This window comes from Neopelma chrysocephalum, unplaced genomic scaffold (genome assembly GCF_003984885.1).
Source record: "Neopelma chrysocephalum unplaced genomic scaffold, ASM398488v2 Primary Assembly neopelma1_95b, whole genome shotgun sequence".
Lineage (NCBI taxonomy): Eukaryota > Metazoa > Chordata > Aves > Passeriformes > Pipridae > Neopelma > Neopelma chrysocephalum.
This window is the reverse complement of record NW_020897758.1, coordinates 1378143-1402172: the sequence shown is the minus strand read 5'-3', so window position 1 is coordinate 1402172 and position 24030 is coordinate 1378143. Positions and strand designations below refer to the sequence as shown.

The 24030-nt window shown below is 43.8% G+C and overlaps 1 protein-coding gene across 4 annotated transcripts in view; it reads left to right on the top strand.

Annotated features, from left to right (window-relative positions):
- EYA3 (EYA transcriptional coactivator and phosphatase 3) overlaps positions 1 to 24030 on the top strand; it is a 57537-nt gene that overhangs the window by 529 nt on the left and 32978 nt on the right. For 3 of the 4 annotated variants that reach the window (XM_027694051.1, XM_027694054.1, XM_027694049.1), the window contains exon 2: positions 19702 to 19796. In XM_027694051.1, the coding sequence (XP_027549852.1) occupies positions 19764 to 19796 (33 nt within the window). In that variant the 5' untranslated portion in view covers positions 19702 to 19763. Of the gene's footprint in view, positions 1 to 19701; positions 19797 to 22800; positions 22829 to 24030 lie in introns of those variants that run through there. The other variant, XM_027694050.1, reaches the window with a different exon arrangement.

Sequence of the window (24030 nt, the reverse complement as noted above, 5' to 3'; positions counted from 1 at the left end):
CGGCCGCGGAGGCGCGGGCGGCGGGGCCGACGCGTGTGCTCGGTCTGTGCCCCTGCCCCCGCCGGAGCGCGGCCCGAGGGGCCGGGGCAGGGCCGGTGGCGCGGGGCTGGACCGCGGGCTCGCCCCCCCGGGCCCGGCGGGGTGTGCCCGGAGACGGGCAGGAGGGGCGGGGGGCAGTGCCCGGCTGCCGGGGCTCGCTCGGGCACGGAGGAGCGGCCGGAGGGAGCCGGGGATCAGCCGGCCCCGGGACGTGCCCGGGGCTCCCGGGGCGGGCTGTGCGGCCTCACCGGGCACGGCTCACCTGCACCGCCCTGGGGTGGGTTCAGCCGCTCGGGCCGTGCGGGTGAGTCCAAGAGGATGTTTGGGCTGGGCAGTGCCATGGTCAGTTGGGCTTCACAAGCGAAGTTGGATCCACGTCGGCTCTGCTGGATGTTCCTCGTTCTGGGAATGCTGTGCAGAGTTGTTAGAGCTTTTGTGTGCAGCCAGCTCCAGCACAGAATGCCTTGTTAGTTTGGTTGCTATAGTGCATCTTGTGGCCGAATGGTTTTGCAGACTAGAGGTAGTCCTTCATGGAACATAGCTGTAGCAATTCTGATGGAGCATCGTTCAAAAGAGTCGTGGTGGACTTGGCTTTCAGTATGGAGCTAGCTCTGCTTCTGTGATGCACTCAATCTGTAGTGTAGTAACCTCCAACTGATAATTAAAAGTCAAGATACTGATTAAGATAAGATTTTTATGATTATCATTATCTGCCACTTGTTTGTTTTCCTTCAGTTTTGTCTGTTGTGGATTATCTTAAACTCCTGAAGCTGAATAAGATACAGTTTGTTGAGAATCACAATTCACGTGCCTCAGGTCACTGGTTTCATAATAAGCTACCCTTAAAAAAGCATGAAGATAGTGGTTTCCTCAACCTACAGACCTGTTGGGCTGAACCTAGTGTGTTTAGGGATTCTCCTTTTCACCTCCTGGTGCAGTCCTTCTTACTAGCGCACTTTTGCTATCCAGTTTTTTACCTCAAGAGTACCTGCAGGTACCTTCTCCCTGCTCTGTGTTTGAAAGGTCACTGAGCTTGAAGTCCTGCAGTTTCCAAGCCATTGCAATTCCTGCACAGTGTCTGCCTGCAGCTTTTGTATTCCCCTCAGCTCTTTCTGCAGCCTCAGCAGCAGTTACAGCACCTGGGTGACTGTGTATTGTTGGGTTGTGCAACAGGTGTGATAGAAAAATTGTTGCTTTTCAGTTGTTTGGATGAAAAGCTGTCACAGATGTATGCAATAGATGTAGTAATTCCTGAGTTATTGGTGACTTTGGAAGGATTTGTAACTTCTCAAAACTTTGCCCATGTAAATATCCAGATGTTGAATGAATTTTGAGTTGAATATGTCAGAGCACACTTTATAAATGGGTTTCCATGTGTTGCGTGAATGGCTTTGAGCCCCTCTGCTGCAGATTAACCTACCATTTTTAAGTTCTATGTACTGAAGGGTGGTTATAGATGGCTAAACATAAAACTAGATAAAATATACTGAAATATTTTAATTGAATGAAAAGTTGGGCAAGTAATGTGTTCCTGTGTGCAAGTCATGCATGGAGGCATCGAAGGCAGATAATATGTCACTGGGACAGGAGTAACTCCATGCCTGTACTCTCAGTTAGCAGGAGTAGGATTATTTTTTCCCTCCCCACATATCTCTTTTCTGTTTTCCCTGAAAGCTGCTCTTAGAAAATGGATGTTTGATAAAACTTGTATTGGGTCTGCAAAACCCTGTGGTTGGAAAAGGAGCTGTCAGCATGGAGATGTGTGGAAACTTCTGAGCCTGAAATGGAATTGTGACAGGACTTAACAAATATTCTTGCACCAAGCAGCATCTACAGACCACCCACCTCCAGAGAGCATCTTGCAGGAGCTCCAGAGGGGTTTTGTCCCCTATGCCATGACCAGTGGCACTCACTGGTTAGTTAGGAATGTCTTTTTCAGCTTTTTCTTGCTTTATCTTATCTGTAATTTATTCTCTTTCTTTCATCCTAATTTGTCTGGAATTTTTTTCCTTTACTTGGTTAAAGGGCAGCAAATCAGCATCTCTTCTACAGTGTTCTCTGGTGGCCCCTCTCTAGCAGCGATTCTGGGATTTAGGTTACGTGGATGCTGTGGCTGGAGGCACTCTAGTACCTGAGGGGAGTAACTTCAAATCCTTTATCCTTGCAGCCACCTCCAGGGTGTCAGTGAAGGTGGTGCAAGAGAGGCTCAGATCTCCTCCTGCTGCCTTAGGTAGCCTGATGTTCAGGAGGGTGCTGTGACAGCAGGGCACAGCAGCCTCTTCAGGGGATGGTGTCACTGGGATTCACACTAGTCGTTGCCCTGTCTTTTCCAGGTTGTCACCACTCAGTCCTGTAACTGAACAAACCTACTGGAAAACAAGCCTTGTATTTCAAAAAATAATCTAGGATTGAGATGGAGCTGACTGGGAGCTCTTTCCATCTCTTAAATAAACTTTTATTTGGGTTAAAGGTGTGGCTAGCTTAATTTCAGAGGTGATGAAACAGTTCAGTTCTGCAGAACATGGGTCTCTCCTGAGTTGAGACTTGACCACGGAGCTATTCTTGCATCCCAGGAGCTTCATTCTGTGTCTTGAAATGTGTGTTTGCATTTCAATACTCACAGTGCTGTTTCTCTTAGGGTCACCAGCTGGAACATCACTTAAAGCCTGTGGCAGCTTTAAACCTTGGCTGATGGTTTCTATTTCTGTACAGATTGTCCTATCATATGTAATTCAATTTCTGAGATTTTACAGATTAGTCTCATACTAATGTCTTTTCTGTGACAGTTTTTTTTTCCCTATTCTGTTTGAAAGGGCTTAAGAAATTCTTCCTTAAATATGACCAATTTAAGATGATAGGAGTAGAAGAATGCATATTCAGGACCAGATTCACTTTAAAAAGCAGGTGATTAATTATTCTTCAGAGCAGAAAAGAACGTAGCAGCTGTTTTCAAAACCACATGGAAGTATTCTGGGTAGAGAACCTGCGTTTCTGTACTTCAGATTCCCTCATGCTGCTCTTTTGGTAAAGGCATACTTGTTCTCATCTACCCATTGGGGAGAACACTGTCACAGAATACAACCCTGTTGGTTCAGGGCTTTGAAATTTCATATACAAGTCTGGTCCCATTTGCAATATATCTGTTCTTTGTTCCATACCTTTAAAATAGCTCTTGAAATTTCAGAAGCTGTTGCCTTGATTATTCTGTGTGTTTTAAATCCCCATTTCCTGTCATCCAGAACTTTTGGGGTATAGGAAGGGGAGCTGACCTTTCTAGAAGATAAAGGGATTGAAAAATTACAGGGGCCCTCTTTTTCTTCATTAGCTTGGCTGGTATTCTGGAGAACTACAAAAACACATGAGATTTAATTTTTCTTTTTCTACTTTTTTTGTGGTGTGTGCAGGGGTTTGGTTGGTTGGTTGTTTTGTGTGGTTGTTTTTGGTTTTTTTTGTTTGTTTGTTTGTTTGTTTTTGTTTTGTTGTTTTTTTTCTTATCCAGTAGTTTGCTTACATGCCAAGCCTTAAAAAATAAAAGAAGTTATGAAATACTCACTCTTACCTGACTTGAGGAAAGCCCGAAAGTCCCCATGAGTCAATGGTAGCACTGCTGGTGGCAGTTTACAAGGTAGCAAAAGTAATTATAGTCATTCAGTGAATTATTGATCGGTGTGATAGCCATCCAACACCTAAAGAATTATGCCGAATAAAAACCAGCACCAAGTTGTCATGTAAGTTTCTCTTATGAATGAAATTACTTTTTTGTGGCTGAGGTTATAAAAAACCAAATACAATTGGTCTTTACTGAGAGTGTTAATTCTTGCTGAACTACTGGCAGAGTCCAGTGTATGTCATGCAGCTTCTTTCTCCAATGAGGGAAGTAAAAAGCAGACTGGTGTTTGGACAGGCCTAAGTCAGAGATGACAGGCCTAAGTCAGAGATGACAGCCCTTTGGGAAAGGCCTTGATATTGACAGATTTTGGAGCTAAAAGGCGACAGAAAATACTGTGGGCTGTTCTTTCCCAAAGGTTGCCTGATGTGCATGGTAAGCAAGAAGACACTCATTCCTTGTGCTGTTGTTCAGCCTGAAGGCGTATGTCACCCTCTGGTTCTGCCCAAACTTCAGTCCTGTTCCTCACCAGCCCAGAGCCCCCTGGGGATAGGCCCTTGGTCACAGGTGACAGAGCCCTGAGGCTGTGGAAGTGACTTGTCCTGCGCTCTTTTCTTGTCCCAGTTGTCAAAAAAACTGGTTGTTAAGTTATGGAGTGTCAGGTTAAACACACTGATTACCACTGCAGGAGTTCACATAATGTGATTCACCTTGCAACTGGTGTCAGCTGAAATGAAAACACGCAGTTTTATTGCTGGCCACAGCTCAACTAATCACAGGCCTGTTAGGAAAGCAATGACCAGGTCGTTCTTCTGCCTGCATTCATCTTACGCTCCAGATTTTCTGCAGTCAGCAGGCACTCCAGGACACACAGCACTGGTTTTGCTGGGACTTATTTGTTATCTGGTTAGGGATTAATTTCCAATGCCTGAAGAAAATGTATTTATAACAATGAAGATATCTTCATGATCTTGTTTGTTTTCTCCTGGAACCACAGTTACACATACCAGAAGGTCTGAGGACCTGTTTATATGATGCCTTAAGCAGTGTAGGTCATTCTCTTTCTTATTTTTTGTATTTGTTTTTAAAGTGTTGACAAGAGTAAAACATATGCTGTGGAAAGGTGCAGACACAAAGTTTGAGTCTTTTCATATACCCACGGGCGTGTGAACCCTGAAGTCTGATGCTTTTCTTTAGCTCACCTCCTCGTTTTCTTTTCTCCTTAAAAGCTGTAAGTCAGGAACTGCAGTAAGTTTAAAAAGCAAACAAACAAGAAAACACTCCCCCATCTCAAAAAAACCCACCCCCCTTTTTTTGTTTGTTTGGCTCTCTGTCAGGCCCTGTTGACTGTTTTGTTGCTCTTTGCAATAGGTGCAGTTGCCATTTGGCTGAATCTGGTAAAATAGTCTGAGAGAGACCCTGTGATCAGGAACACTCTCAAACATGGCTGCAGAAATGTCAGACCTTTCTTACCATGTTTCCTTTTCTGTATCTTTGGTGTGTGTTGTCCCATTCTTTCAGGGCCTTCCAATGATTTTTTGTGCATGTGGCAGAAGTTAACATATATTTGGGATTACAGCATTCCTGGAAGTGTCCAAGGCAGGGTTGAATGGGGCTTGGAGCAACTTGGTTTAGTGGAAGTCTAAGATTTGGTTACCCTGTGATAGTGCTGCTTCTGAATGAATCTAGAGGTTCACTACTTGTAACAACAAGTAGTAATCCATTTTGGGTTACTCAGTGCACTGGTTTTCTGTGTTTGGAAGACTTGGAAGAATGCAGGAAGCAGAAAGTCTCTTTTTCTGTAGTAAAGAAGAAGTTTCAAGTAGGATATTCCAAAGACTGAAAGCTTATGTCACAACAATTTTTTATGTAGAAGTATATTTTTGTTTTCTGGAGGAGAGGGTTGTTAATTGACTGAGTCATTATGTTTAGAAGTTAATATATTTGAGTACTCTTGAGCTGTAAATATTTTATGTGGGCTAAATATAAAGAGTTACATAATGACTAAGATGGCAGTTAGATAATTCAAATAAATAATAGCATGAAAGACAAAAAAAGGAAATGGGAAGAGATGGAATGCAAACAGGGAAGAGAAAGGAAATATGAATGTATCTTTTACTGTGAAGGTTTTGTCATCCTGGGCTCTGTGTAGAAACTTTATACTATTTCTGTGCATTTGAATGTAGCTTTATTGCCGATTGTCCTGGTCTGGAGCATAGGTAAGCAAGGAGCACTCACAGTAAATAAAATAACAGCACCTTCTTTTTTATAAAAAATAATGCACAGTGTAGTCGGGATAACTCAGAGACCTTTTGCTTGCATGTGAGTTGGTCGCTGGTAGCACGTTAGTTATGGTTCATACTGAAGAGGACATGAACTAACATGAAAGAAAAAGAGAATTAGGAGAAATGGGATCTTTAGGGTAGATTTCAAAAAAAGGTCTTCAGCCATTATTTGGACAGAATTGTACCCAGTGGAGGAGATGGTGCTGCTATTTGTGAGGTATTAATTCTTGTTTGAAACTTGGCTGACCTGCCAAGGATAGAGAAGGAAAATGATTTTGTCAGCGAGCTGTAGCAAGAAGTGAATCATTTACCGTCTAAATCTGCCTTTGTCTGAGACCTAATGTGATTGTAAATTTGGGGGTTGTTGCATTCCAAGTAGGATGTGTTTGTTCTTGGTTTGTCATTTGTGGCACAATAGTACTAACTAGTTTTAGGTATTGTAATCATAGCAGTTATTTGATGGTGACCACGGGCAGTAACCCCAGGGTTGTGCTGTCTGTACTGTAGGAAGAGTCTCGGGGAGATGATGGAAGGAGGCTTTCCTGGGATGTGGAGATGCTGCTGTACAGGAATGGACAGGGCCACTGTGAGTGAAGGGGTTTATAAATGGGAACAGCATTACAGATACAGGAGAAGAGAAGTGCTATTGGGTTTGTATGTGTGGAAATCCTAGACCTTAAATGAATTACTGGGGTAATACATACCCAGGCAACCCCTGGGTCAGGGCAGTGACAGCAGTCAGGACCTATTAACTGAGATCAGAGAAACTGCAAATTTGGGGTAGTTCTAGTGGAAGATTCCAACTGCCTGGACAAAGACCAGTTCTCTGCCTCATCAGGAGTAAATGACTGCTTCCTACAGCAACCCAGTTTAAACTGTCAAGAGACATTCCTTTTTGGAGTGTTGTGGTTCATAGAACCGACAAGAGCTGGTTCTATGAACTTTAAGCTAGTAGTGGGTTGGCTTGTAGCAACCACAGTACAATTAGATATAGCTGATTAGAAAGGGACAGCAGCCAAAATAAACCCAGCGCATGGATATTCAATTTCAAAAAATCAAAATACCTAAAAATGAAACAAGTAGTTTAAAAATCCCCCGAATCTTGAAAAGATATGTCCAGAAAATAAGCAGCCTACAGGGAACTTGGAGGCTGTTTAAAAAATTGTGTCAGAAGACAAGATATACTGTTTGAAAGCAAACAAATTGGTGTGTGTATCCCCTCCAGTATCCCTGCATGGCTCAATGGGAAAACTGAAAAGCCATCATGGGGAGGAGATGAGCATTTAAAAAAAGGAAAGTAAGGCAGGTGAGAGCAGGAAAACGTGTACCATGGCAGGTAAAATGTAAAATGAGAATTAAAAAGGGTGAAAAAGAAGTTGAAGAGCACCTTGGACAGCAGGCTCAAACCATTAGTAATATATTCTCTGAATTCATCAAGAGCAGGAATCCAGGTAGTGATTATGTGGGACTGCTCAGTGGTCAAGGGTGGTGGAAGGAGGCACCTATGGTGTAATGGAGAAGCTCAGTTAATTCCTTGTTCTCACTGTTAGAGCTTAAGGTGGGCTTTAGAGGACACTGAGGGAACACCATACAGATGACTGACTTTCACAGCAATAAGATTGGTAGAGTTATGAAGGACAAAACCACTGCTTATTGGAAAGTACAGAGACAGTATGGCTTCTGTGCAGTTAAATTCCACCTTGTTAATGTCCTAGAATTCTGTGAGTGCATGGGTAGACGGAAGCTACAGGTATAATTAAATTTTCAGAAGACATTTGACAAAGTTGTATTAAAGAAGCCAGGTTTCCCCAGGCTTGGAGAAGAGGGGCTCTATCAATGGAAGCTGCTGGAAGCAGAGATTTGGACTGCAGGGCACCTCATGAGGTGCTCACAGAAGGTAGGTGGCTCAGGATCTTGCCCACTGCAGTTTTGCAAATGTGCAGTGGTGGGCATTTCATCACCCCGTGTGACACTATTGCAGTGCAGACCTCTCACAAGGTAAATACATTTTTCCTCATGTTGCCCTGGAATTTTCCTTGTTGTAAGAGGCTGTTACCTCTTTCTCTAGTCTCTTGAGTCTGGCTGTGTCTTTTCTATATCTTTTTTAGTCTAGCTTGAGACAAGCCTTCCTTGCTGCCAGGACTCACAGCTGACTCACGTTGTACTTGTCCACCAGGACTTTTCAGGTTCTTTTCTGCATAACTGCGGCCTCTCAGTTTGTTCCCAGCCTGTCCTGTTGCCTGGGGTTGCCCCATCCCTAGGGCAGCACACAACTCTTGCCCTTGTTGAATGAACTTCCTTGGTTCCTGCCAGCCCGTTCTTCTCCCAGGTCATAGTCCATCTGAATTACAGCTCTGCTTTCCAGGCTTCTGGACTTCACCTTCCAGTTTAGTCTTATCCACAGATTTTTTTTTTTTGGAAGGAATGTTCTGTACTGTTGCACTTGTCATGATGAAGATGTTAATTCTGTGTCCACTCTCATCTCTTGTGGGTAGCTTTTTGTTACCAGCCGCTAGTTAGATTGTAGACCTGTAGTCTCAGTCCTTTGAACCTGGCAGTCCAGGCCATGTTCCTGTGGAGAGGAGTCTGTCCATAGTTTATACCTTCCCAGTATGGCTGCAAGCATGCCAAAGGACTCTGCATTACTGAAAAGAGACACAGAATATTTAAAGTTCCTTATTCCACAGAGCAAATAATTTCGTCAGAGAGGGCAGTCGGATTGACCAGGCACCGTTTGCCTCTTGTTTGTTGCCAATCTCTTGCTTGACCTTCATGTGTGTGTGAATGGTCTCTGTGGGGATTTGCTCCACAGTCCCCTGAGATGCTAGGAGGAGACAGACAAGTCTGACTGGCCTCTTTCTCCCTTATTTCCTGTCTTCAAGGTGACATTTGCCCTTTTCTAGTCATAAGTCACCTCCCAGATTGATATGGCCTTTCTAAACTGATAAGAAGCAGATCCTTCTCCTGTTTGGTTTTACAGAGTTGTGTGTGTCCAGTTTTCTTAAGGCAGTCTCTAACTTCATCTTTCTCTGCTGTTGTTAGTGTGTGGGAGCAGCAGGGTCACCTGGTCATGAGGGCAGGTACCCAGGGTCAGGCAGGTGGATCCCCAGGAGGCAGCTTTGTGGTCAAGCTGGGAAGTCACATCTGTAACTCAGGCGGGGGCCAAAGGGGAGAGCTGCAGCTTAAAGAGAAGCCTTTGCTGATGTCTCCAGTAGAGCTTTCTGGAAAAGCTGTCCCCAAGGTCACCAGCTGTACTGTCTTGGCCCTGAGCCCAGGTAACCAAACCCCTAGGAGGGGGTATATTTGCTGGGGGCCCTGACGGGTGACACTTTCTCCCTCCAAGCTCTGCTGTGAGGCACAAGGACTTGGGAGGCCTCAGCAGACCTTGATGGTAAAGCCTGAAGCAAGGAAGACATTGAATGCCTCAGCCCTTCCTGTGTCCTTGGTCAGCTGGTTGCCTGCCTGCTCAGCATCCAACCAGCAGTTTTCTTGGCCTGTTTCTGCCAGTGTGCTCACAGGAGCACTGGGTGCCCTTCTTCTTGTGCTTTGGATCCCCAGCCAGATTTGAGCCAGCCAAGATTGTGATCTCTGCATGCTTCAGCAGTTCTGGTGAAGTCCTCATAGGTACCTAGTCTTTGCTTGAACTCCCAGATTCTTCATTTTTGAGCTTAGTCAGAAGTTCTCTGTCCAGTCAAACTGTCCTCCTTCTGCATCTGCTTGTTTTCCTGCCTGTTGGGGTGGACTGCTCTTGTGCTTGGGGGAAGCTGTCCTTGAGGATCAGCCATTGCTTCTCCAGGCCCCCCCATAGCACCGTACAGATCATATCAGTCTTCTGAACAAACTGTGAGCAGGCTGGTGTTGTTACTTGTCATCTTCACTTCTCCTGGGACCTTGAACTCTTACCTTGTCTCATCACCACCTAAAAAAATGATCTTCGACACACTGAGAAACCTGACTTTTGTTCCCCCCACCATGTTGCTCTCACAGCGGATGTTGGGGTGGTTAAAGTCCCTCTGAACTGGGGTCTGCAATCACAAGGCTTCTGCTGTTTAGAGATGGCTTTATTCACTTTTCAACATCCACAATATTCCACTTTCTTGTCTACCCTTATTCTGTCCATCATCCTGTAGCAGAGCTGGTTTGTCTGAGCATTTTTGTCACCTTGTCTTAGCTGTGCTGTCCCCTACTTGTTGGATCTTCCCTGAAAAACCTAGTTAAAAGCCCTCTAACTCCATGAGCAAGTCCAGGGAGCAGAGGACAGGGCTCGGTGGTCACTGCAAAGGCTGGGGAAGAGACAGTGCTCCTGATGTTGGTGCTTAGACTGGGTTTGTCCAACATGTTCACCGGTGATCTGGAGGAATGAATGGCCAATGAAATCTCTGAAGTTTACTCATGTTACTGAAGTTTTGAGTTGTAAAAAACCACACCAAAGGCAAAAGGAGACCACCAGACTGAGTGATCAAGAAGTGACAGAAGAACTTCAGTGTAGATGAATTTACAAGAAATTAAGGTAATTAACATAAATACAGTTTAGATTGCTTTACCTAAATTAAGGGTAATTCATGTAGGGAAAAGCAATCTAAACCCTTCCTATGGGAGGTTGAACTCAGAATGGGCAGTTGCGACTCCAGGAAAACATGAGGGTAGTGATGGGTCACTGCAATGGTTGCTCAATGTAAGCGGCAGCCAAACCAAACGTCAGTGGTGTTGGTGTTAGGAAGGGTATTGGAGATAACACACTAAGACATCATTTTACTTCTCTGTACTAAAGCTGTGGTTGCAGCCACATCTCATCTGTGATGTGGAGCTGTGGTTGCTGTGTCTCAAGAGGGAGCAGAACCATAGGGGATGAAGCAGATCCTTACCAAGAGAAGCTGAAGGCTGGGCCCCTGATTTGGAGAGAGAATGTGATCAAGGTTCATAAAATCCTGAAGGCAGGGAACGTGCCTGCCCAAAGCCAAGCTGTTCACCCAGTTCTGCTGTACCAGGACTGAAAAAACCCTTGGAAAGCTGGTGGAGGTGGCCAGGCTCACACATGTCCTGCTGGTGGCATCTGCTGGTGCTGCTCTCAGGGGCAGCACGGGCTGGGTGAGGCAGACCATGTGTCTGCTCCAGACGGGTGTTTCTGGGCTCCGCTTTGCCTCTGCCAGCAGGACTGATGCTGTGTGAAGCAAATGGTGTAATAAATCCACTTAATTGTAAGCAATGGCTCCTACTGAGCAGCTGAGCATTGAACACCATCATTTTTTTCCCACCACACCATGGGTTTTTTTCCCAGTAAAAAATCTCAAATATCCAATACTTTATTCTTAAATTTTTTTTGGAGCAGGTTACTCTAGCAACTGGTGTTGCTAAGACACAAATGACTACAGATGTTCTCAGAACTGATTGCACTCTGATAAACACCATGTCTACCTCTAATACAAAATAACAAACCCCCCTAAATTAACCGTAGTCGCAATCTTTTTAATAAAATCTTGGTGATGATTGTGTACTGAAATAGTTTCTCTAACAGAACTGTAGGTGCATTTCATGGTAGTCTCTGGTGTTAGCCACATGACTTTTTGATATGTATGAGTGAAATATTTTATTGAAAATAAAGTTTAGAGCTGCATAATGTCATTAATTCTTTTCTGTGGTTATTGTGGTGCAAATTTGCTGTCTTACTCAGAGAGGTTTATAATGTTCAGTCTTTTTTTCAGGAAATGTCCTAATCTACTAGAATGTGTCTGAAGTAGCTTTTAGGAATTAAAGGCAGAGTGTGTTGCTGTTGGGAAGTTTGCTTTAAAAACCATGGAAGTCAAAACAACATTTTTTTTTCTATCCAGAGCTGAAGCTCTAGAAATTTGCCACCCATTTATCAATTACCTGAAACACAACAATGTATATGAGCCACGAGATTCTGAGTACTGCACCCTGTGTGGTCTTCAGAAAAAAATCCATCAGGTCTCACTGCAGAAACAGAGGAGGGGATCAACTCCTTTACCTGTCTAATGTTTGTGTAAATCACTGTGCTTTGGTTTTGTCACAAAAGGGTAACAGTTCCATGTTCTTGTATCCTGTGAGTGGTGCACGATGGCTCTGCCTAACAGGAATTGCCGCATGATTTCTGGGAGGGAGTTGTTTTTCTTGTTGATGAAGTTATTTCCAAATCTTCCTTTTGTGAAAACAGTTCTTTTTCCCCATTAAAAATTTCCCTACTGTGTTTCAAAATTAAATTGAAAAACCATTGCATAAGAACTGGGAAAACAAGCTGCGTGTGTCGCGCAGAGTGAGCTGCAGACAGCTCTAACGCTGATAGCCCTTCAGGGATCTAAAAATCATGGGGAAATGCCTATGGAACAGGCATTGCTTAGAGTAAAACTAGATTTGTATTTCCACATTTAATTTCATTTATTTTCTCTTGTATTTCTTTCTTTCTTATTTATTTCTCACAATTTTTTCCCATTTTAAGGTTACGAAATTTTGATCAGACCATGACTTTTCAGTCCTACAGGACAGCATTTAGAGGCTTGTCATGGCCACTCATACCTTCTGAAACAGGGCATAAAAAATGCCTTCCTTGTAACTTCTACAGTGTTTGATTGTGCAACATCCTGGTTGATAAAGAAGGGAAGAGAGAGAACATGGAGAGAGAGCAGGGAACCATGCAGCAGCACTCACAGCAGAGGTTTATTCTCCTGGTCATCACAGGATTTTGCAGATACCCGTGTGTGCTACGTGGGTGCGTGTGGGTGTGTGTGGAGGGGGCGAAAAGCAAATAGCAGAGTATCAGTCCCTGCCACGAGCTCTGCTGGCTTTGTTCAAGACAGGGAAGCAGCAGGCTCATGCATAGCCCAGCTTTCATTCATTAACTCAAGTCCTTTTTCGGCTCTGCTGCTGAAGAAGGAAACTAGGAGAAAACTGCATAGAAAGGGAGTGGATTTAATGAAAGAAAGCTTGAGGTACAGTGCCTTGAGGAAGGATTTTAGAGAGAATTTTCGAGAATTATTTTGGAGAGCATGACTGCTTGAGGAGTTGGTTGTTGATAATCTTGGAAAGTAGGACTTGTGGGGGACACCACAAGTGAAGGTAGAAATCCCAGTTCCTTTTCCTTCTTACCTCAATTGATTTCAAACACTGGAGTAAGGCACCCCATTCGTTTGGCAACTGTGGGGTGACAGTCAGACATAGGCTGTGCAGCCTGAGTTTGACAGTTATAAATTAACTCCTGTGCACAATGGGAAGGAGGGGGTGTGTCCTGCTACTGCCAGCTCTGCTTGTGAGAGAAGTGACTTGGCAGAGGTATTTCCTTCCATGGTGGGAGGAAAGCTCCCTGGGCCCCTCCTGCTTGCTCCTGCCTCTGCACATCACCAGGCTTGCGTTGTCACGGTCTGCTGAGTCCCTTTTCCTTAAAGTACCTTTAGTGTTTTTTGATTTTCTAGTCAGACTCACCAGATTGAACATTTTACATGCTGATATACTTGTTCATTTCCTTTGCATCAGTGCAATGTTACAACTCATGAAGAATTTCCATGATCTTTGTTTTGCCTGTTTCAAAGCAAAATGAGAGATTCTTCAAAACTTTAGAGAATGACTGTTTATGCCAAATCCTCAGGAGCAGGCACCAGGCTGAGTATGCTGCCTTGGTATTGTCAGAAAACTAGTCTGCTTGTGAATAACAAGTTGGAAATATTTCAGCAGCTTGGCAGGTGAAATACTATCACAGTTGGATATAGGAATGCTGAGATACGGGCAAGGATAAAATACATCCGTGTGCCTGCTCACACTCTGATGTGGAGGCACAGCCACTGCCAGCAGAGGAGATGACTGAGTGAATTTTGCCTGAAGATTAAAACTTAAATCATGAACCTTCAGAATGAAAAGCACTTGGAAGCTCTGCAGTGCATGGTAATGTGCCAAGTTCTGCTCTTCTCTGACAGATGCTGTTTGTCACGTGGTGAGTGGCACAGAGTGAAAACATATTGCAAGGAAAAGCCCTGCTCCAGTCGGGATATGTCTTGGATTGCTTTGGCTCCATGCTCCGGTCCTGTGTGTGTATAATGCATGGGACATTAATGAAATGCTCCACTGGAAGATATGGGAAGCCTAGACTATTCTGCTGCCTAATATATAGATATTCATTGCTATTCATTGTAAGGTGCTGGCCCTTGAATAACTAAGGAGTGGAAATAACTGCAAAACATTATGGCTAGTGCTGTAAAAGATAATAAGAATGTTTCTATAAATACATGCTACACCACTTAGACAAGTCTCTGGGGCCGGATGGGATCCAGCCAAGGGCACTGATGGAGCTGGTGGAAGGTATTCACTTCCATCATTTCCCAGCCTCCCTGGCTAACCAGGAAGGTCCCACTTGACTGGATGCTTGCAAACGTGATGCCCATCTACAAGAAGGGTCAGAAGAAGGGTCTGGGGAACTGTAGCCTGACCTCAGTGCTGCGGAAGGTTGTAGAACACATCACCTGAAGTGCCATCACATGGCACCAGGACAACCGGGGGATCAGGCCCAGCCAGCACAGGTTTTGGAAAAGCAGGTTGTGCCTGACCAACCTGATCTCCTTCTACAAGGTGACTCGCACGGGGAAAGGCTGTGGATTGTCTACCCGGACCTTAGTAAAGTCTTTGACACCATTTCCCACAGCATTCTCCTGGAGAAACTGGCTGCTCAGGGGAGGGACAGGTGCACTCTTTGCTGGGTTTATAACTGGCTGGGCAGCTGGGCCCAGAGCATGGTGGGGAATGGAGATACATCCATCTGGGACGGGGCACTGGTGCTGAGTTCCCCAGGGCTCAATGTTGGGGCCAGTCCTGCTTAATATCTTTATTGATCATCTGGTCAAGGGGATCGAGTGCACTCTAAGGGAGGTTGGCAGATGACACCTAGAAGCTGAGGGAGCTGGGGGGGGCTCAGCCTGGAGAAAAGGAGGCTCAGGGGGGACCTTCTGGCTCTGCAACTCCCTGACAAGAGGGGAGAGTTGGGGAGGGGGATCAGGCTCTGCTCCCGGGGAACAAGGGATGGGACAAGAGGAAACGGCCTCAAACTGTGCTAGGGAAGGTTTAGATTGGATATTAGGGAAACTTTCTTCCCTGAAAGGGTTGTCAAGCCCTGGCACAGGCTGCTCAGGGCAGAGTTCCCATTCCTGGAGGGATTTAAAAGACAGGTGGATGTGGCACTTGGGGACATGGGTTAGTGGTGGCCTTGGCATTGCTGGGTGGTGGTTGAACCCAATGATCTTGGAGGTCTTTTCCAACATAAGTGGTTCTATGACTCTATGGTTTTATTTCAACTTTCTGTTTAATAGATATGATTTCATTACCCCAACCAAAGCTTTGTTCTTAGGAAAATAGTGACTGTTTTAAAGTAATATAAGACCATAGTCAATCTGCTTTATTTTCTAATCAGTATAATTACTGCTTGTTGGTTTTATCACAGTATCCCGACTTTAATTATTTGCAGTGTGGGAGAACTGTTTCTCGGCCGAAATTTTATATTCAAAACCAAGGCAGATGGCTTGAAAAGCACAAAATGAAAGTAAATAACAGTCTAGCCTGGTGCTCATAGTGGGCAGCTTTCAGAAATTCTACCCAGAGTATCTAGTTTAAGAGAGCCTGACCAAGCTGGACTTTGTATTTTAGGATTTTTAAGGCAGGATTTAGTGCAAGAAACTGTACATCACTTGTCAGGTAAATTAAGCATCGAGATGTGTGTAGCAGAAGGCTGGGAGCAGTTCTGCAGCCCATTCCTCTGCTCTAATGCTTTCTGGTTTGAAGTTTAGATAATACGGCTCCATAAATTGGTCAAGCAAAATATAATGTCACGCAAAACACTGATCCTTGATGTTTTGCATTGTTGGTGTTCTATGCAAGTTGGAATTAAACAGGATGGTTATTCAAAACAATTCTAGATGAAATAAAAAAGAGTGTTTAATTCACATATTACAGAATAGTTTTCTTCAGGTAATTAACAAAAATCAGACCATAAGGGGAAAAAGTGTGGTACTTTGCTGGTTTCCAGAAGCAGAACTGGACTCATTTTTCTGAATGTTTCCAGCAGAACTGGGCTCATTTTTCTGAATGTTTCTTTCATTGCTGCAGCTCATTTGATGGCTTCTTGCACACTTGGTTCCATTTTGTACTCATTTTCTCATTCACAAGTCCAGTGGCCCACAGAAGCATTCTCACATCTGAGTCTGCTTTTGAGACCTTCTTCACACAGAAATAAGAATAGACATGTAGATGGAAAACATGACCAAACCCTAGCTGCCCCCAGAGCTGTCCATCACTGCTTCCTTCTCCGTGGAGCTCAGCAGGCACAGTCCCCTCCGGGAGCTGGGCTTGATGGGATGGGGAGCAGCACCCATGGCCATCACTGGCACCCCCATGGGTGTGACTGCAGCAGTTTGGCCTCTGTGGAACTGAACATATCAAAGATCTGTTTTGATACCTCTGCTGTTTTGGTCACTTAGGGTTTAAAAATGTTCCGTGATAAACTGTGTGATAAGCTTACCTGAAGTGCAGTTACTTTGAGTTTTATACAAGTTAAAAATCTAATTTCAAGATTTGAGATGCTACCCCCCAAAAAACCAGTGTTGTTTATTTTCCGTTTTTAAAAATCATCTTTTTTGCCTGTGAGCTGCTGTCTCAGTCTGTTCCTCTGTGGCAACCCAGGCTGAGCAGGTGCAAGGTGCCGGGTTTGTTTTCTGGGAAACCCAAGCCCTGGGCAATGCAGACCCTCTGCTGCTGGATGAGGAGGCACCCGGAGGGGCTCGGGGCCCTGGGGCACATGCCTGCCCAAGGGCTGGGGTTGGCTGAGGGGCAGTGGGGGACATGAGTGAGGCAGGAGCAGCTGCTCCCCGGATCCTCCTTGCCGTGGCCTCGGCGCTGGAGCTGTCAGCAGCTTCCCTCAGCCTCTCTGCACACAGAGGGGTTCCGTGCACAGAGATGATGTCAGGGAGAGATTCTGCCTGTGCCCGTGGTCCAAGGACCTTCCATGCTTGTGCCTGGCCACAAGAAGCCCTGTGGCTGCTCTGCAGGGGAACCTCATGACTGGGTGGGTGATGCAGATGAAAAGGCTGCGTAGCCGTACGTATATCACCGTGACTGATGTCTCTGCTTCATCAAAGTGGAACATCAAGTAGATGGTAAAATTAGGGTTTCATTTCCTATGGCTGTAGCTGAAAAGGGACGTCCTGCTGCTCTGCTTTCGTGCTCTGCCTGAGCCCATCCTGCTGGCTCCCCCGGCACAGGGCTCTGCAAGGCCAGAGCTGATTGCTCTGACACCAGCTTTGCAAAAAGGTTGTGCTTGGGTCCCTCTGGTTTTCCTTTCTTTCCTTTTTTTTCTTTTCCCTTAGCAGAGGGTCAGATTCCAGATCCAGACTGCTGTTGAGCCACACAAGCCTTTGGTGGCCACGAAGGAGGGAGTGTGAGGCAGGCAGCAGTGTGCTGCTGGAGATGGGGAGGGGCAGGAGCTCTCCCTTCAGCAGCAGTTTGTGCCGTGGTGTGAGAGGGGGCTGCCCTCTCCCCTCACTCTCAGGTGGGGGGCTCAGTGCCTCCCTGTCACTGAGACACATACGCTGCTCCTTGTTCTGGATCAGGATGGCCTCGGGCACACGTTGAGTACGAGGTGTCCCTGGGAGAAGGTGTGAAGCCACTAGAGGCCAAGTTCTCACTTGCCATCGAGGCAGGCGCTTCCTGTTCATCTGCTTTGGTTCAGTCGTCTGCTTCCAAGTGCTTCCGACTTGTTTGAGAAGAGAGTTTTGTTCACAAGTGTAACATATTCCAGTGGGACTCTGGGAATCTTTTTGTCTTGTAATTATTTAAATCCTTCTCAAAGTCAAAATTAAAGAACTACTCACAGCTTTTAAGCAAAGCATGGAATGGGAAGTTGCTGCTGTATGGATCAGTGGGATGTGAAATACTTTTCCATACTGAAGAGTTTCATCTGGGATTTTTCTAAGAAATTACACAACAAAACAGTCAAATAACAAAAGTGAGGGACAGATCAGGACTTCTTGGTGTCAATTTCAACTCTTCTTGCTCTTGGCCATTGTATTGTGCTCCTGTTTGTAATCTGTGAGTGCTGCAATTTCTCTTCAGTCCTGATTTTCCTCTTATTCTCTTTTATTCCTACCAAAACAGTAAAAAGGAAATAAGATTTAGATTAAAAATAAGACTGATTGAAACAGATGAAGAAAAAACTGTAAAGGTAGCAGTAGTCCTTTGTATTGCGGACTTTCTTGTGTGTTGTGAATAGGGTCATTTCCAAAGAACCTGAGTTATGGAACAGACTAATTTTGAATTCAGTTGCCTTACAGTTCAGGCAATAAGAGTAAGTAGTTTTGATTAGGGGCGGCAGCCTTACAAAATCCTCAAACCCTCAATGAAATTTTACCCTGGCATATATGATACACCCTGCCACTTAAACCCTGTCCTCAAATAAGGCAGAAACCCTTTGTGTTTTCGTGGTTCATATGAAATTATTCCAGGCTGCAAAGCATCCCTGTGGCTGGCACGTGGGACTCTGCCGCGGGCGGGCTGCACATGCTGCCAGGTTAAGTAGGTCTGGCAGGGGCCGGGGGGGAACAGAGCTGTGGTTTTCAGGACGCTGGAAAGTTGTTTCTGTAAACTAGTTCAGTCACTTTATGTGGGGACAATTCCATGATTTGAAGGTGCCTGGATGCTCCTGACAGGATGGGAAAACAGAAAGTCCTAGTGGAAGGAGCGGCGAGTAAATGGCCTTTCACATTTCCCCTGAGATTTGCAGCCAGAGTTTTGGGGCTGTGGAGGCAAGAATAGGTACCTATGACCGAAAGGCACTGGATTTAATTTCTTCCAACCCACCTCGTGTTTTCCAGCATTTCTTCTGATTTCTCTTCTCCCCTGAGGATGTTCTGTGTGTACAGGAACGTGCCACGTGTGTGGCAGAGCAGGCGCTGCTGGGGTGGCACAGGAGACACCTCTTGCTGTTGGTGCAGCTCAGGGGAGGCTGCTCTGAAGAGGTTGGGGTTGGTTTTAATAAAGCAGTGTCAAAATGAGAAGGGGAAAAAACAGACACACGTGCCACACGGCTCATGCACATTAGGTGGGCAGAGGGGGAAGCCAGAGGGGGAATCTTTTGCCCAACAAATTGCAAAAATTAATCAGGTTGTGAAAATAATCTGTGAAATTTCCTTTTCATGATTTTGAACTCCTGAGAAGTAGCAGCTCTTTGGTGTAGTGTGTAAGATCTCTCTGCTAAATGCTTCCAAAATAAAAATTATTTTATAAAATGTCATCAAACTTCTCTTTTTGAAAGGTGCAATTGAAATAATGAACTGGCTTTGTGAATTTGGCAAGGAACAGCACCATGTGTAAATGCATTTAGGTGTACAGTCTTGTCCTGATTTTTTTTTGATTGTTATATAAATGTTCTAAATTAAAACAGGTTAGATTGAATCATGCTGTTTACTGACCTAGTAGAGCAGACTTGATCATTTACAGTGTCTGTAAAATCATGGTGCACGTGTCTGATTGGTATGTTAGCTTCTGCAGTCAGTGTGGCCCAAGTAAATGATGTAGAAATGTGCCATGTGCATGAAAAATCTGTATCTTCGAAGCTTAAAGCTAAATCCCTTGTTTATGAAATCTTTCCATGTATGAATTTTGTCTTTTATTTGGGAGATGGCAACATGAGTTTTGTGGGAGGAGTATATAACAATTAATGTTCTGATAGCCTACATGATAAGCCCCCAAAAAGTACATAAAGCTATGAACACCTTTTCTTGACAGGCCTTGAAGACTGCTGAGGAACACACGATTTGAATCATTTAAGCATTAAAATAGTAATACCCATGGAAGAGCCACAAGACTTACCTGAACAACCAGTAAGTACATTTAAAATGGCTGAAAATAAAAATATAAGACAAATTGGTGATCTCACAAATTCAGTATACAGTTATTTTAATCAATATTGGAAAAGAAGGCTTATTCTTAGTATATTTATCCAGAGGAGAAAGAGCATTTTGCTGTTAGTAAAATGTGTTGTACATTTATTTACTATAACTGTGCAGGCAATAGTAATAAAGCAATAGTTATGTATGCTTGAACTCTATAATGTTTCTATGCAAAATAATTACTTGTTATGCTCAGAAAACCAGACTATTTCAAACCTGTTGTAGAGAAAATAAAATTCACTAATTTGGGGACAGAATCAGCATGCTGGTTATTACAGGGTATATAGTTTTTAATTCATGTTGTACTTGAGATCTTGAAAAGATCCTATGATCTGTTGTTTCCACCGGTAGAAAGCATTTTTTTAAAGCTTAATTTAACAGTGTGTTGGAGTAGGGAAGCATGTTGGAAGGTTAAAATTGCTACGTATTTGTGAAGTATTTGCAGTACTGTTTGCATTGTCAAAACTGGTATTATCACAGCACAGAAGTGTTGGGTAGAACAATTATCAATACAGCATGAGATGAATTAAATTAGTATATCTAAAATATAATAGCATAGGAATTAAGTAGAAACGTTTGTATTAATGCTCTGTTTCCCAGTTAAACCTGATGGAAACTCAGTGAGAAATTGCCAAGTTAACTTTGAGAGTGAAGCTTATTGAAATTTTGTAGACCTTGTCAACTGCACACAAAACCAGAATAATGTATTGAGGGCACTTTGGGGGTGTTTTCATTGGAAAGATTTTGATGCCTTTTTAATGTGAGAATTTTATGTTGTTCAGTTAAATTAGTTAAAAAATACATTGTAATGTAGTTTGTACAATTTTATGACTTAGGAACTTAGGAAAGTCAAATGAAATGGAAATGTAAATTTACAATTGTTCAGAACCTTGCCCGCCACAACCTGCAGATGATGGGCCTGAGTAATATGCACAAAATGTGTAACGAGCAGCAAAATCATATAGTTTGAACTCCAGCTATTTGTAAGATTTAAGAATGAATTGTCAGTATTAAAAAAGGAAATACCTTTAATTACATCCTCATGTGATGAAAGCTGTCTTTGTTCTTCAGGGCATGAGAGATAGGGTACAGCTAATTTTCAATACATGGAAGCATCCTCTAAGCAGATTTCAGCTGAATATTTTCTCGGTAATTTCTTTTAAGTACCCGATGCCAGTCAGTGATTCTGCAACAGAATATCAGACTAGATTGATCACAGAGAGTAAGTGAGGTTGTATTTTGGGTATAGTGGCACGTTTTTGCAGGAGGAAATGAAGATGGTTTTTGTTGTTGGTTTGTTTTTTTTTTAATAGTGAGGCCATTCCTGAAACAAGTGAATTTTTCTGATGTAAAAAAAAAAAAAAGGAAACTGAAGTCAGGTTTGCAAAATCCTGTCAGCTGAGTAGCTCAGCGCTGATATTGTGCACACTTGTTTTCTTTCACAAATGATTTTGTTTTTCTTAATTGCAAGAATAAGATCAGTAAGTTACTTCAGAAAATAATGTTTATGTTAAACTGTTCATAACTGAAGCCATAAAGGAGCCTGTAGAGAAGTCATCAGACTTCGAGTTCAATGTATTTTACTTTTAAAAAAAATTAATTAAACAAATCAGGTCCTTTGCTTGTGTTGGTGGGGACTGATGGTAATAATTGGTCCCAAAATGTGTTTTTTCTAACTCAGTGTTAGACTGATCATTCAGCCCTGTACTGCTGCCTAGCATGTCACACAGGCTTGTGTTTGGTCCCTAGTTTTTGAGTGTTTCTTCCCTCTTCAAGTCAGAATTAAAATGGAAATAGTTTCTGTGCATGCCATAGGGCTAGAAAACAGAATCAGATGTGGGAAATAAGAGAACAAAGGGAAGTTTGGGAGAAAATGATCAGAAGTGACCTCCTGACCTTCTCATGGCCGAAAAGCTGTTAATTTATAATAAATTATTAATCTGGATTAGTTTTAAAAGTGGTAATCTCTCACTTACTGAATGCCTTGTGGGTGGGCATAATTGATTTTTATAATAGTTATTTAATTCTTAATGCTAGAAAATGACAAAAATGTTTTTTATGAGGGAGAGTGAACTTGTGTAACCCTCACTGCAGACTGAGTGTGTCGCTCTGTGTTTGGAACGACTGCTGGCTCTCATCAGACAGCAAGGGCAAGCCAGGGTCCTCGGTGGGGAGAGCACCAGGAAAGGGCTCCAGAAAGACCCAGCTTTTCTGAATTCAAATTGGCAAGAGCTTGCAATCCTACTCCTTGTCCCTGGGTGTGTGCAGCCCCTGCTCCCTCCCCACGGCAGGGCTGGGGCAGTGTTTGCTCCAGCCATCGCCGTGCGTGGTGCTGAGCTGGGGTGAGGTGAGCTGGGAGTGAGGAGTGTCCCTCGCTCTGCTTGGGCCTGGCAATTATCTGCGATGTCAGTCGGAGCTGAATTCAGTTGTAGAGCACCTGTTCTCTTGATGACAGGAGGAAAACTTTGATTACGGCTTGGTAAATACAGCTGAACTCCAGCGCTGGGAGAGCTGAGGCAGTAACAGAGCTTGCCAGCACAAAGAATTATTTGGATTTTCAGTGATAGAAATTTGTATTTTGGGAGCTGGGATCGACTAGAATATGTCACTTGGGTTTTTTTGTCCTTTCTTTGTTTTTCCTTTCTTTTTTCTTTTCTTTTTTTCTTTTTTTTTTTACAAAAATCATTGTAAGCTGCAAACTGGTGGAAAATAGAAAGATGGATGTAGGAGCAAAGATGTACCTTAGGAGACATGTTACTTGTTGCAGTGCAGCAGAACAGCTTCGAGAGAATATCTGCAGTTGCTAAAACTGAAACAGAAATCCCTGAGGTAGACTCCATAATTTTCTTGTTTTAATTTCTTTTATTTCTTTTTGTTTTTAGCTTTCTTTTCCCCCTTATTTTTAAAAAGAGTGAATTCACTTTTACATTTTCAGGACTTGAAGGGGGCCTACAAGATATCTGGTAAGGAATTGTTTGCAAGGGCATGTAGGAACAGGGCCAGGGGGAATGGCTTCAAACTGAAAGTTTGGCTTAGATTAGATATTAAGAAGAAATTCTTTACTCAGAGGGTGGGGAGGCCCTGGCACAAGTTGCCCAGGGAAGCTGTGGCTGCCCCATCCCTGGAAGTGTCCAAGGTCAGGTTGGACAGGGCTTGGAGCAACCTGGGCTAGTGGAGGGTGTCCCTGCCCATGGCTGGATGGTCTTGAAGGCACTTCCAACCCAAACCATCCTGTGATTCTATGAAGAGTCTTCAAACTGTGATCTTGTCACTTGAAAGGGAGCAAAAAACCTTCAGCATTTTCCCAAAGGTTTTCAGAGGGGAGTGTGTGTTGAAAGAAGGTATTTGAAGAGGTTTCCACAGCCTTTTTAAGGCTCATGCAGGAGAAGGATGGACAGGTGTCCAGGTAGGGATTGGAGTTGGAGTGGGATCTTGCAGGGCCCAGCTGGCAGTGAAGCACACCATGACAGCACTCCCTCCCTGTGCCCCAGACATCAATCTTACCTTCTGGTTACTAAATCATGCTGTTCCTGCATTAAATATGTTTTAAGAGATGTGGCACAAAACAGAGAACATGCTTTCCAAGGCCATGAAAGACTGTTTAAAACTGTTCCCTCTCACTTCACTTTGTAGCATAAATTGTATTGATTGGGGATTGGTAGGCGTTGGGTTTGCATCTCACTGAAGGGTCAAGATTTTGTAAATGTTATTGCAGAGCATAAAGACATTAGGGACAATTTCTTTTCAAAACCTGCTGAAATGGGGACAAGCCAAGGCTGGCCAGCTGAGGCAGGGACATGATAAACTGAAATCCAAAATTGCTGTTTGCACACTCACACTGACTACCACATGTACCAAGACCATTTGAAGAGAGGATGAAAACTTGTCCAGATATTTATTGATTTTTTAAATGACTTTAACAATTGACTTAAAGGAAAACTCATATCATAGAATCATAGAGTGGTTTGGGTTGGAAGGGACCTTAAACATCATCTAGTTCCAACCTCCTGCCATAGAACAATTTAAAGTACTGCTCTCTGTATAACACCGAGGGCATGGTTTGGCAGAGGGGGAAGGTCTCCCATCGTGGGGGAACAAGGCACAATGGCCTCGTGCTGTAGATTCTCATCCTGAGAAGTTCCAGTCCAGGTGTGCTGCTGGAGGG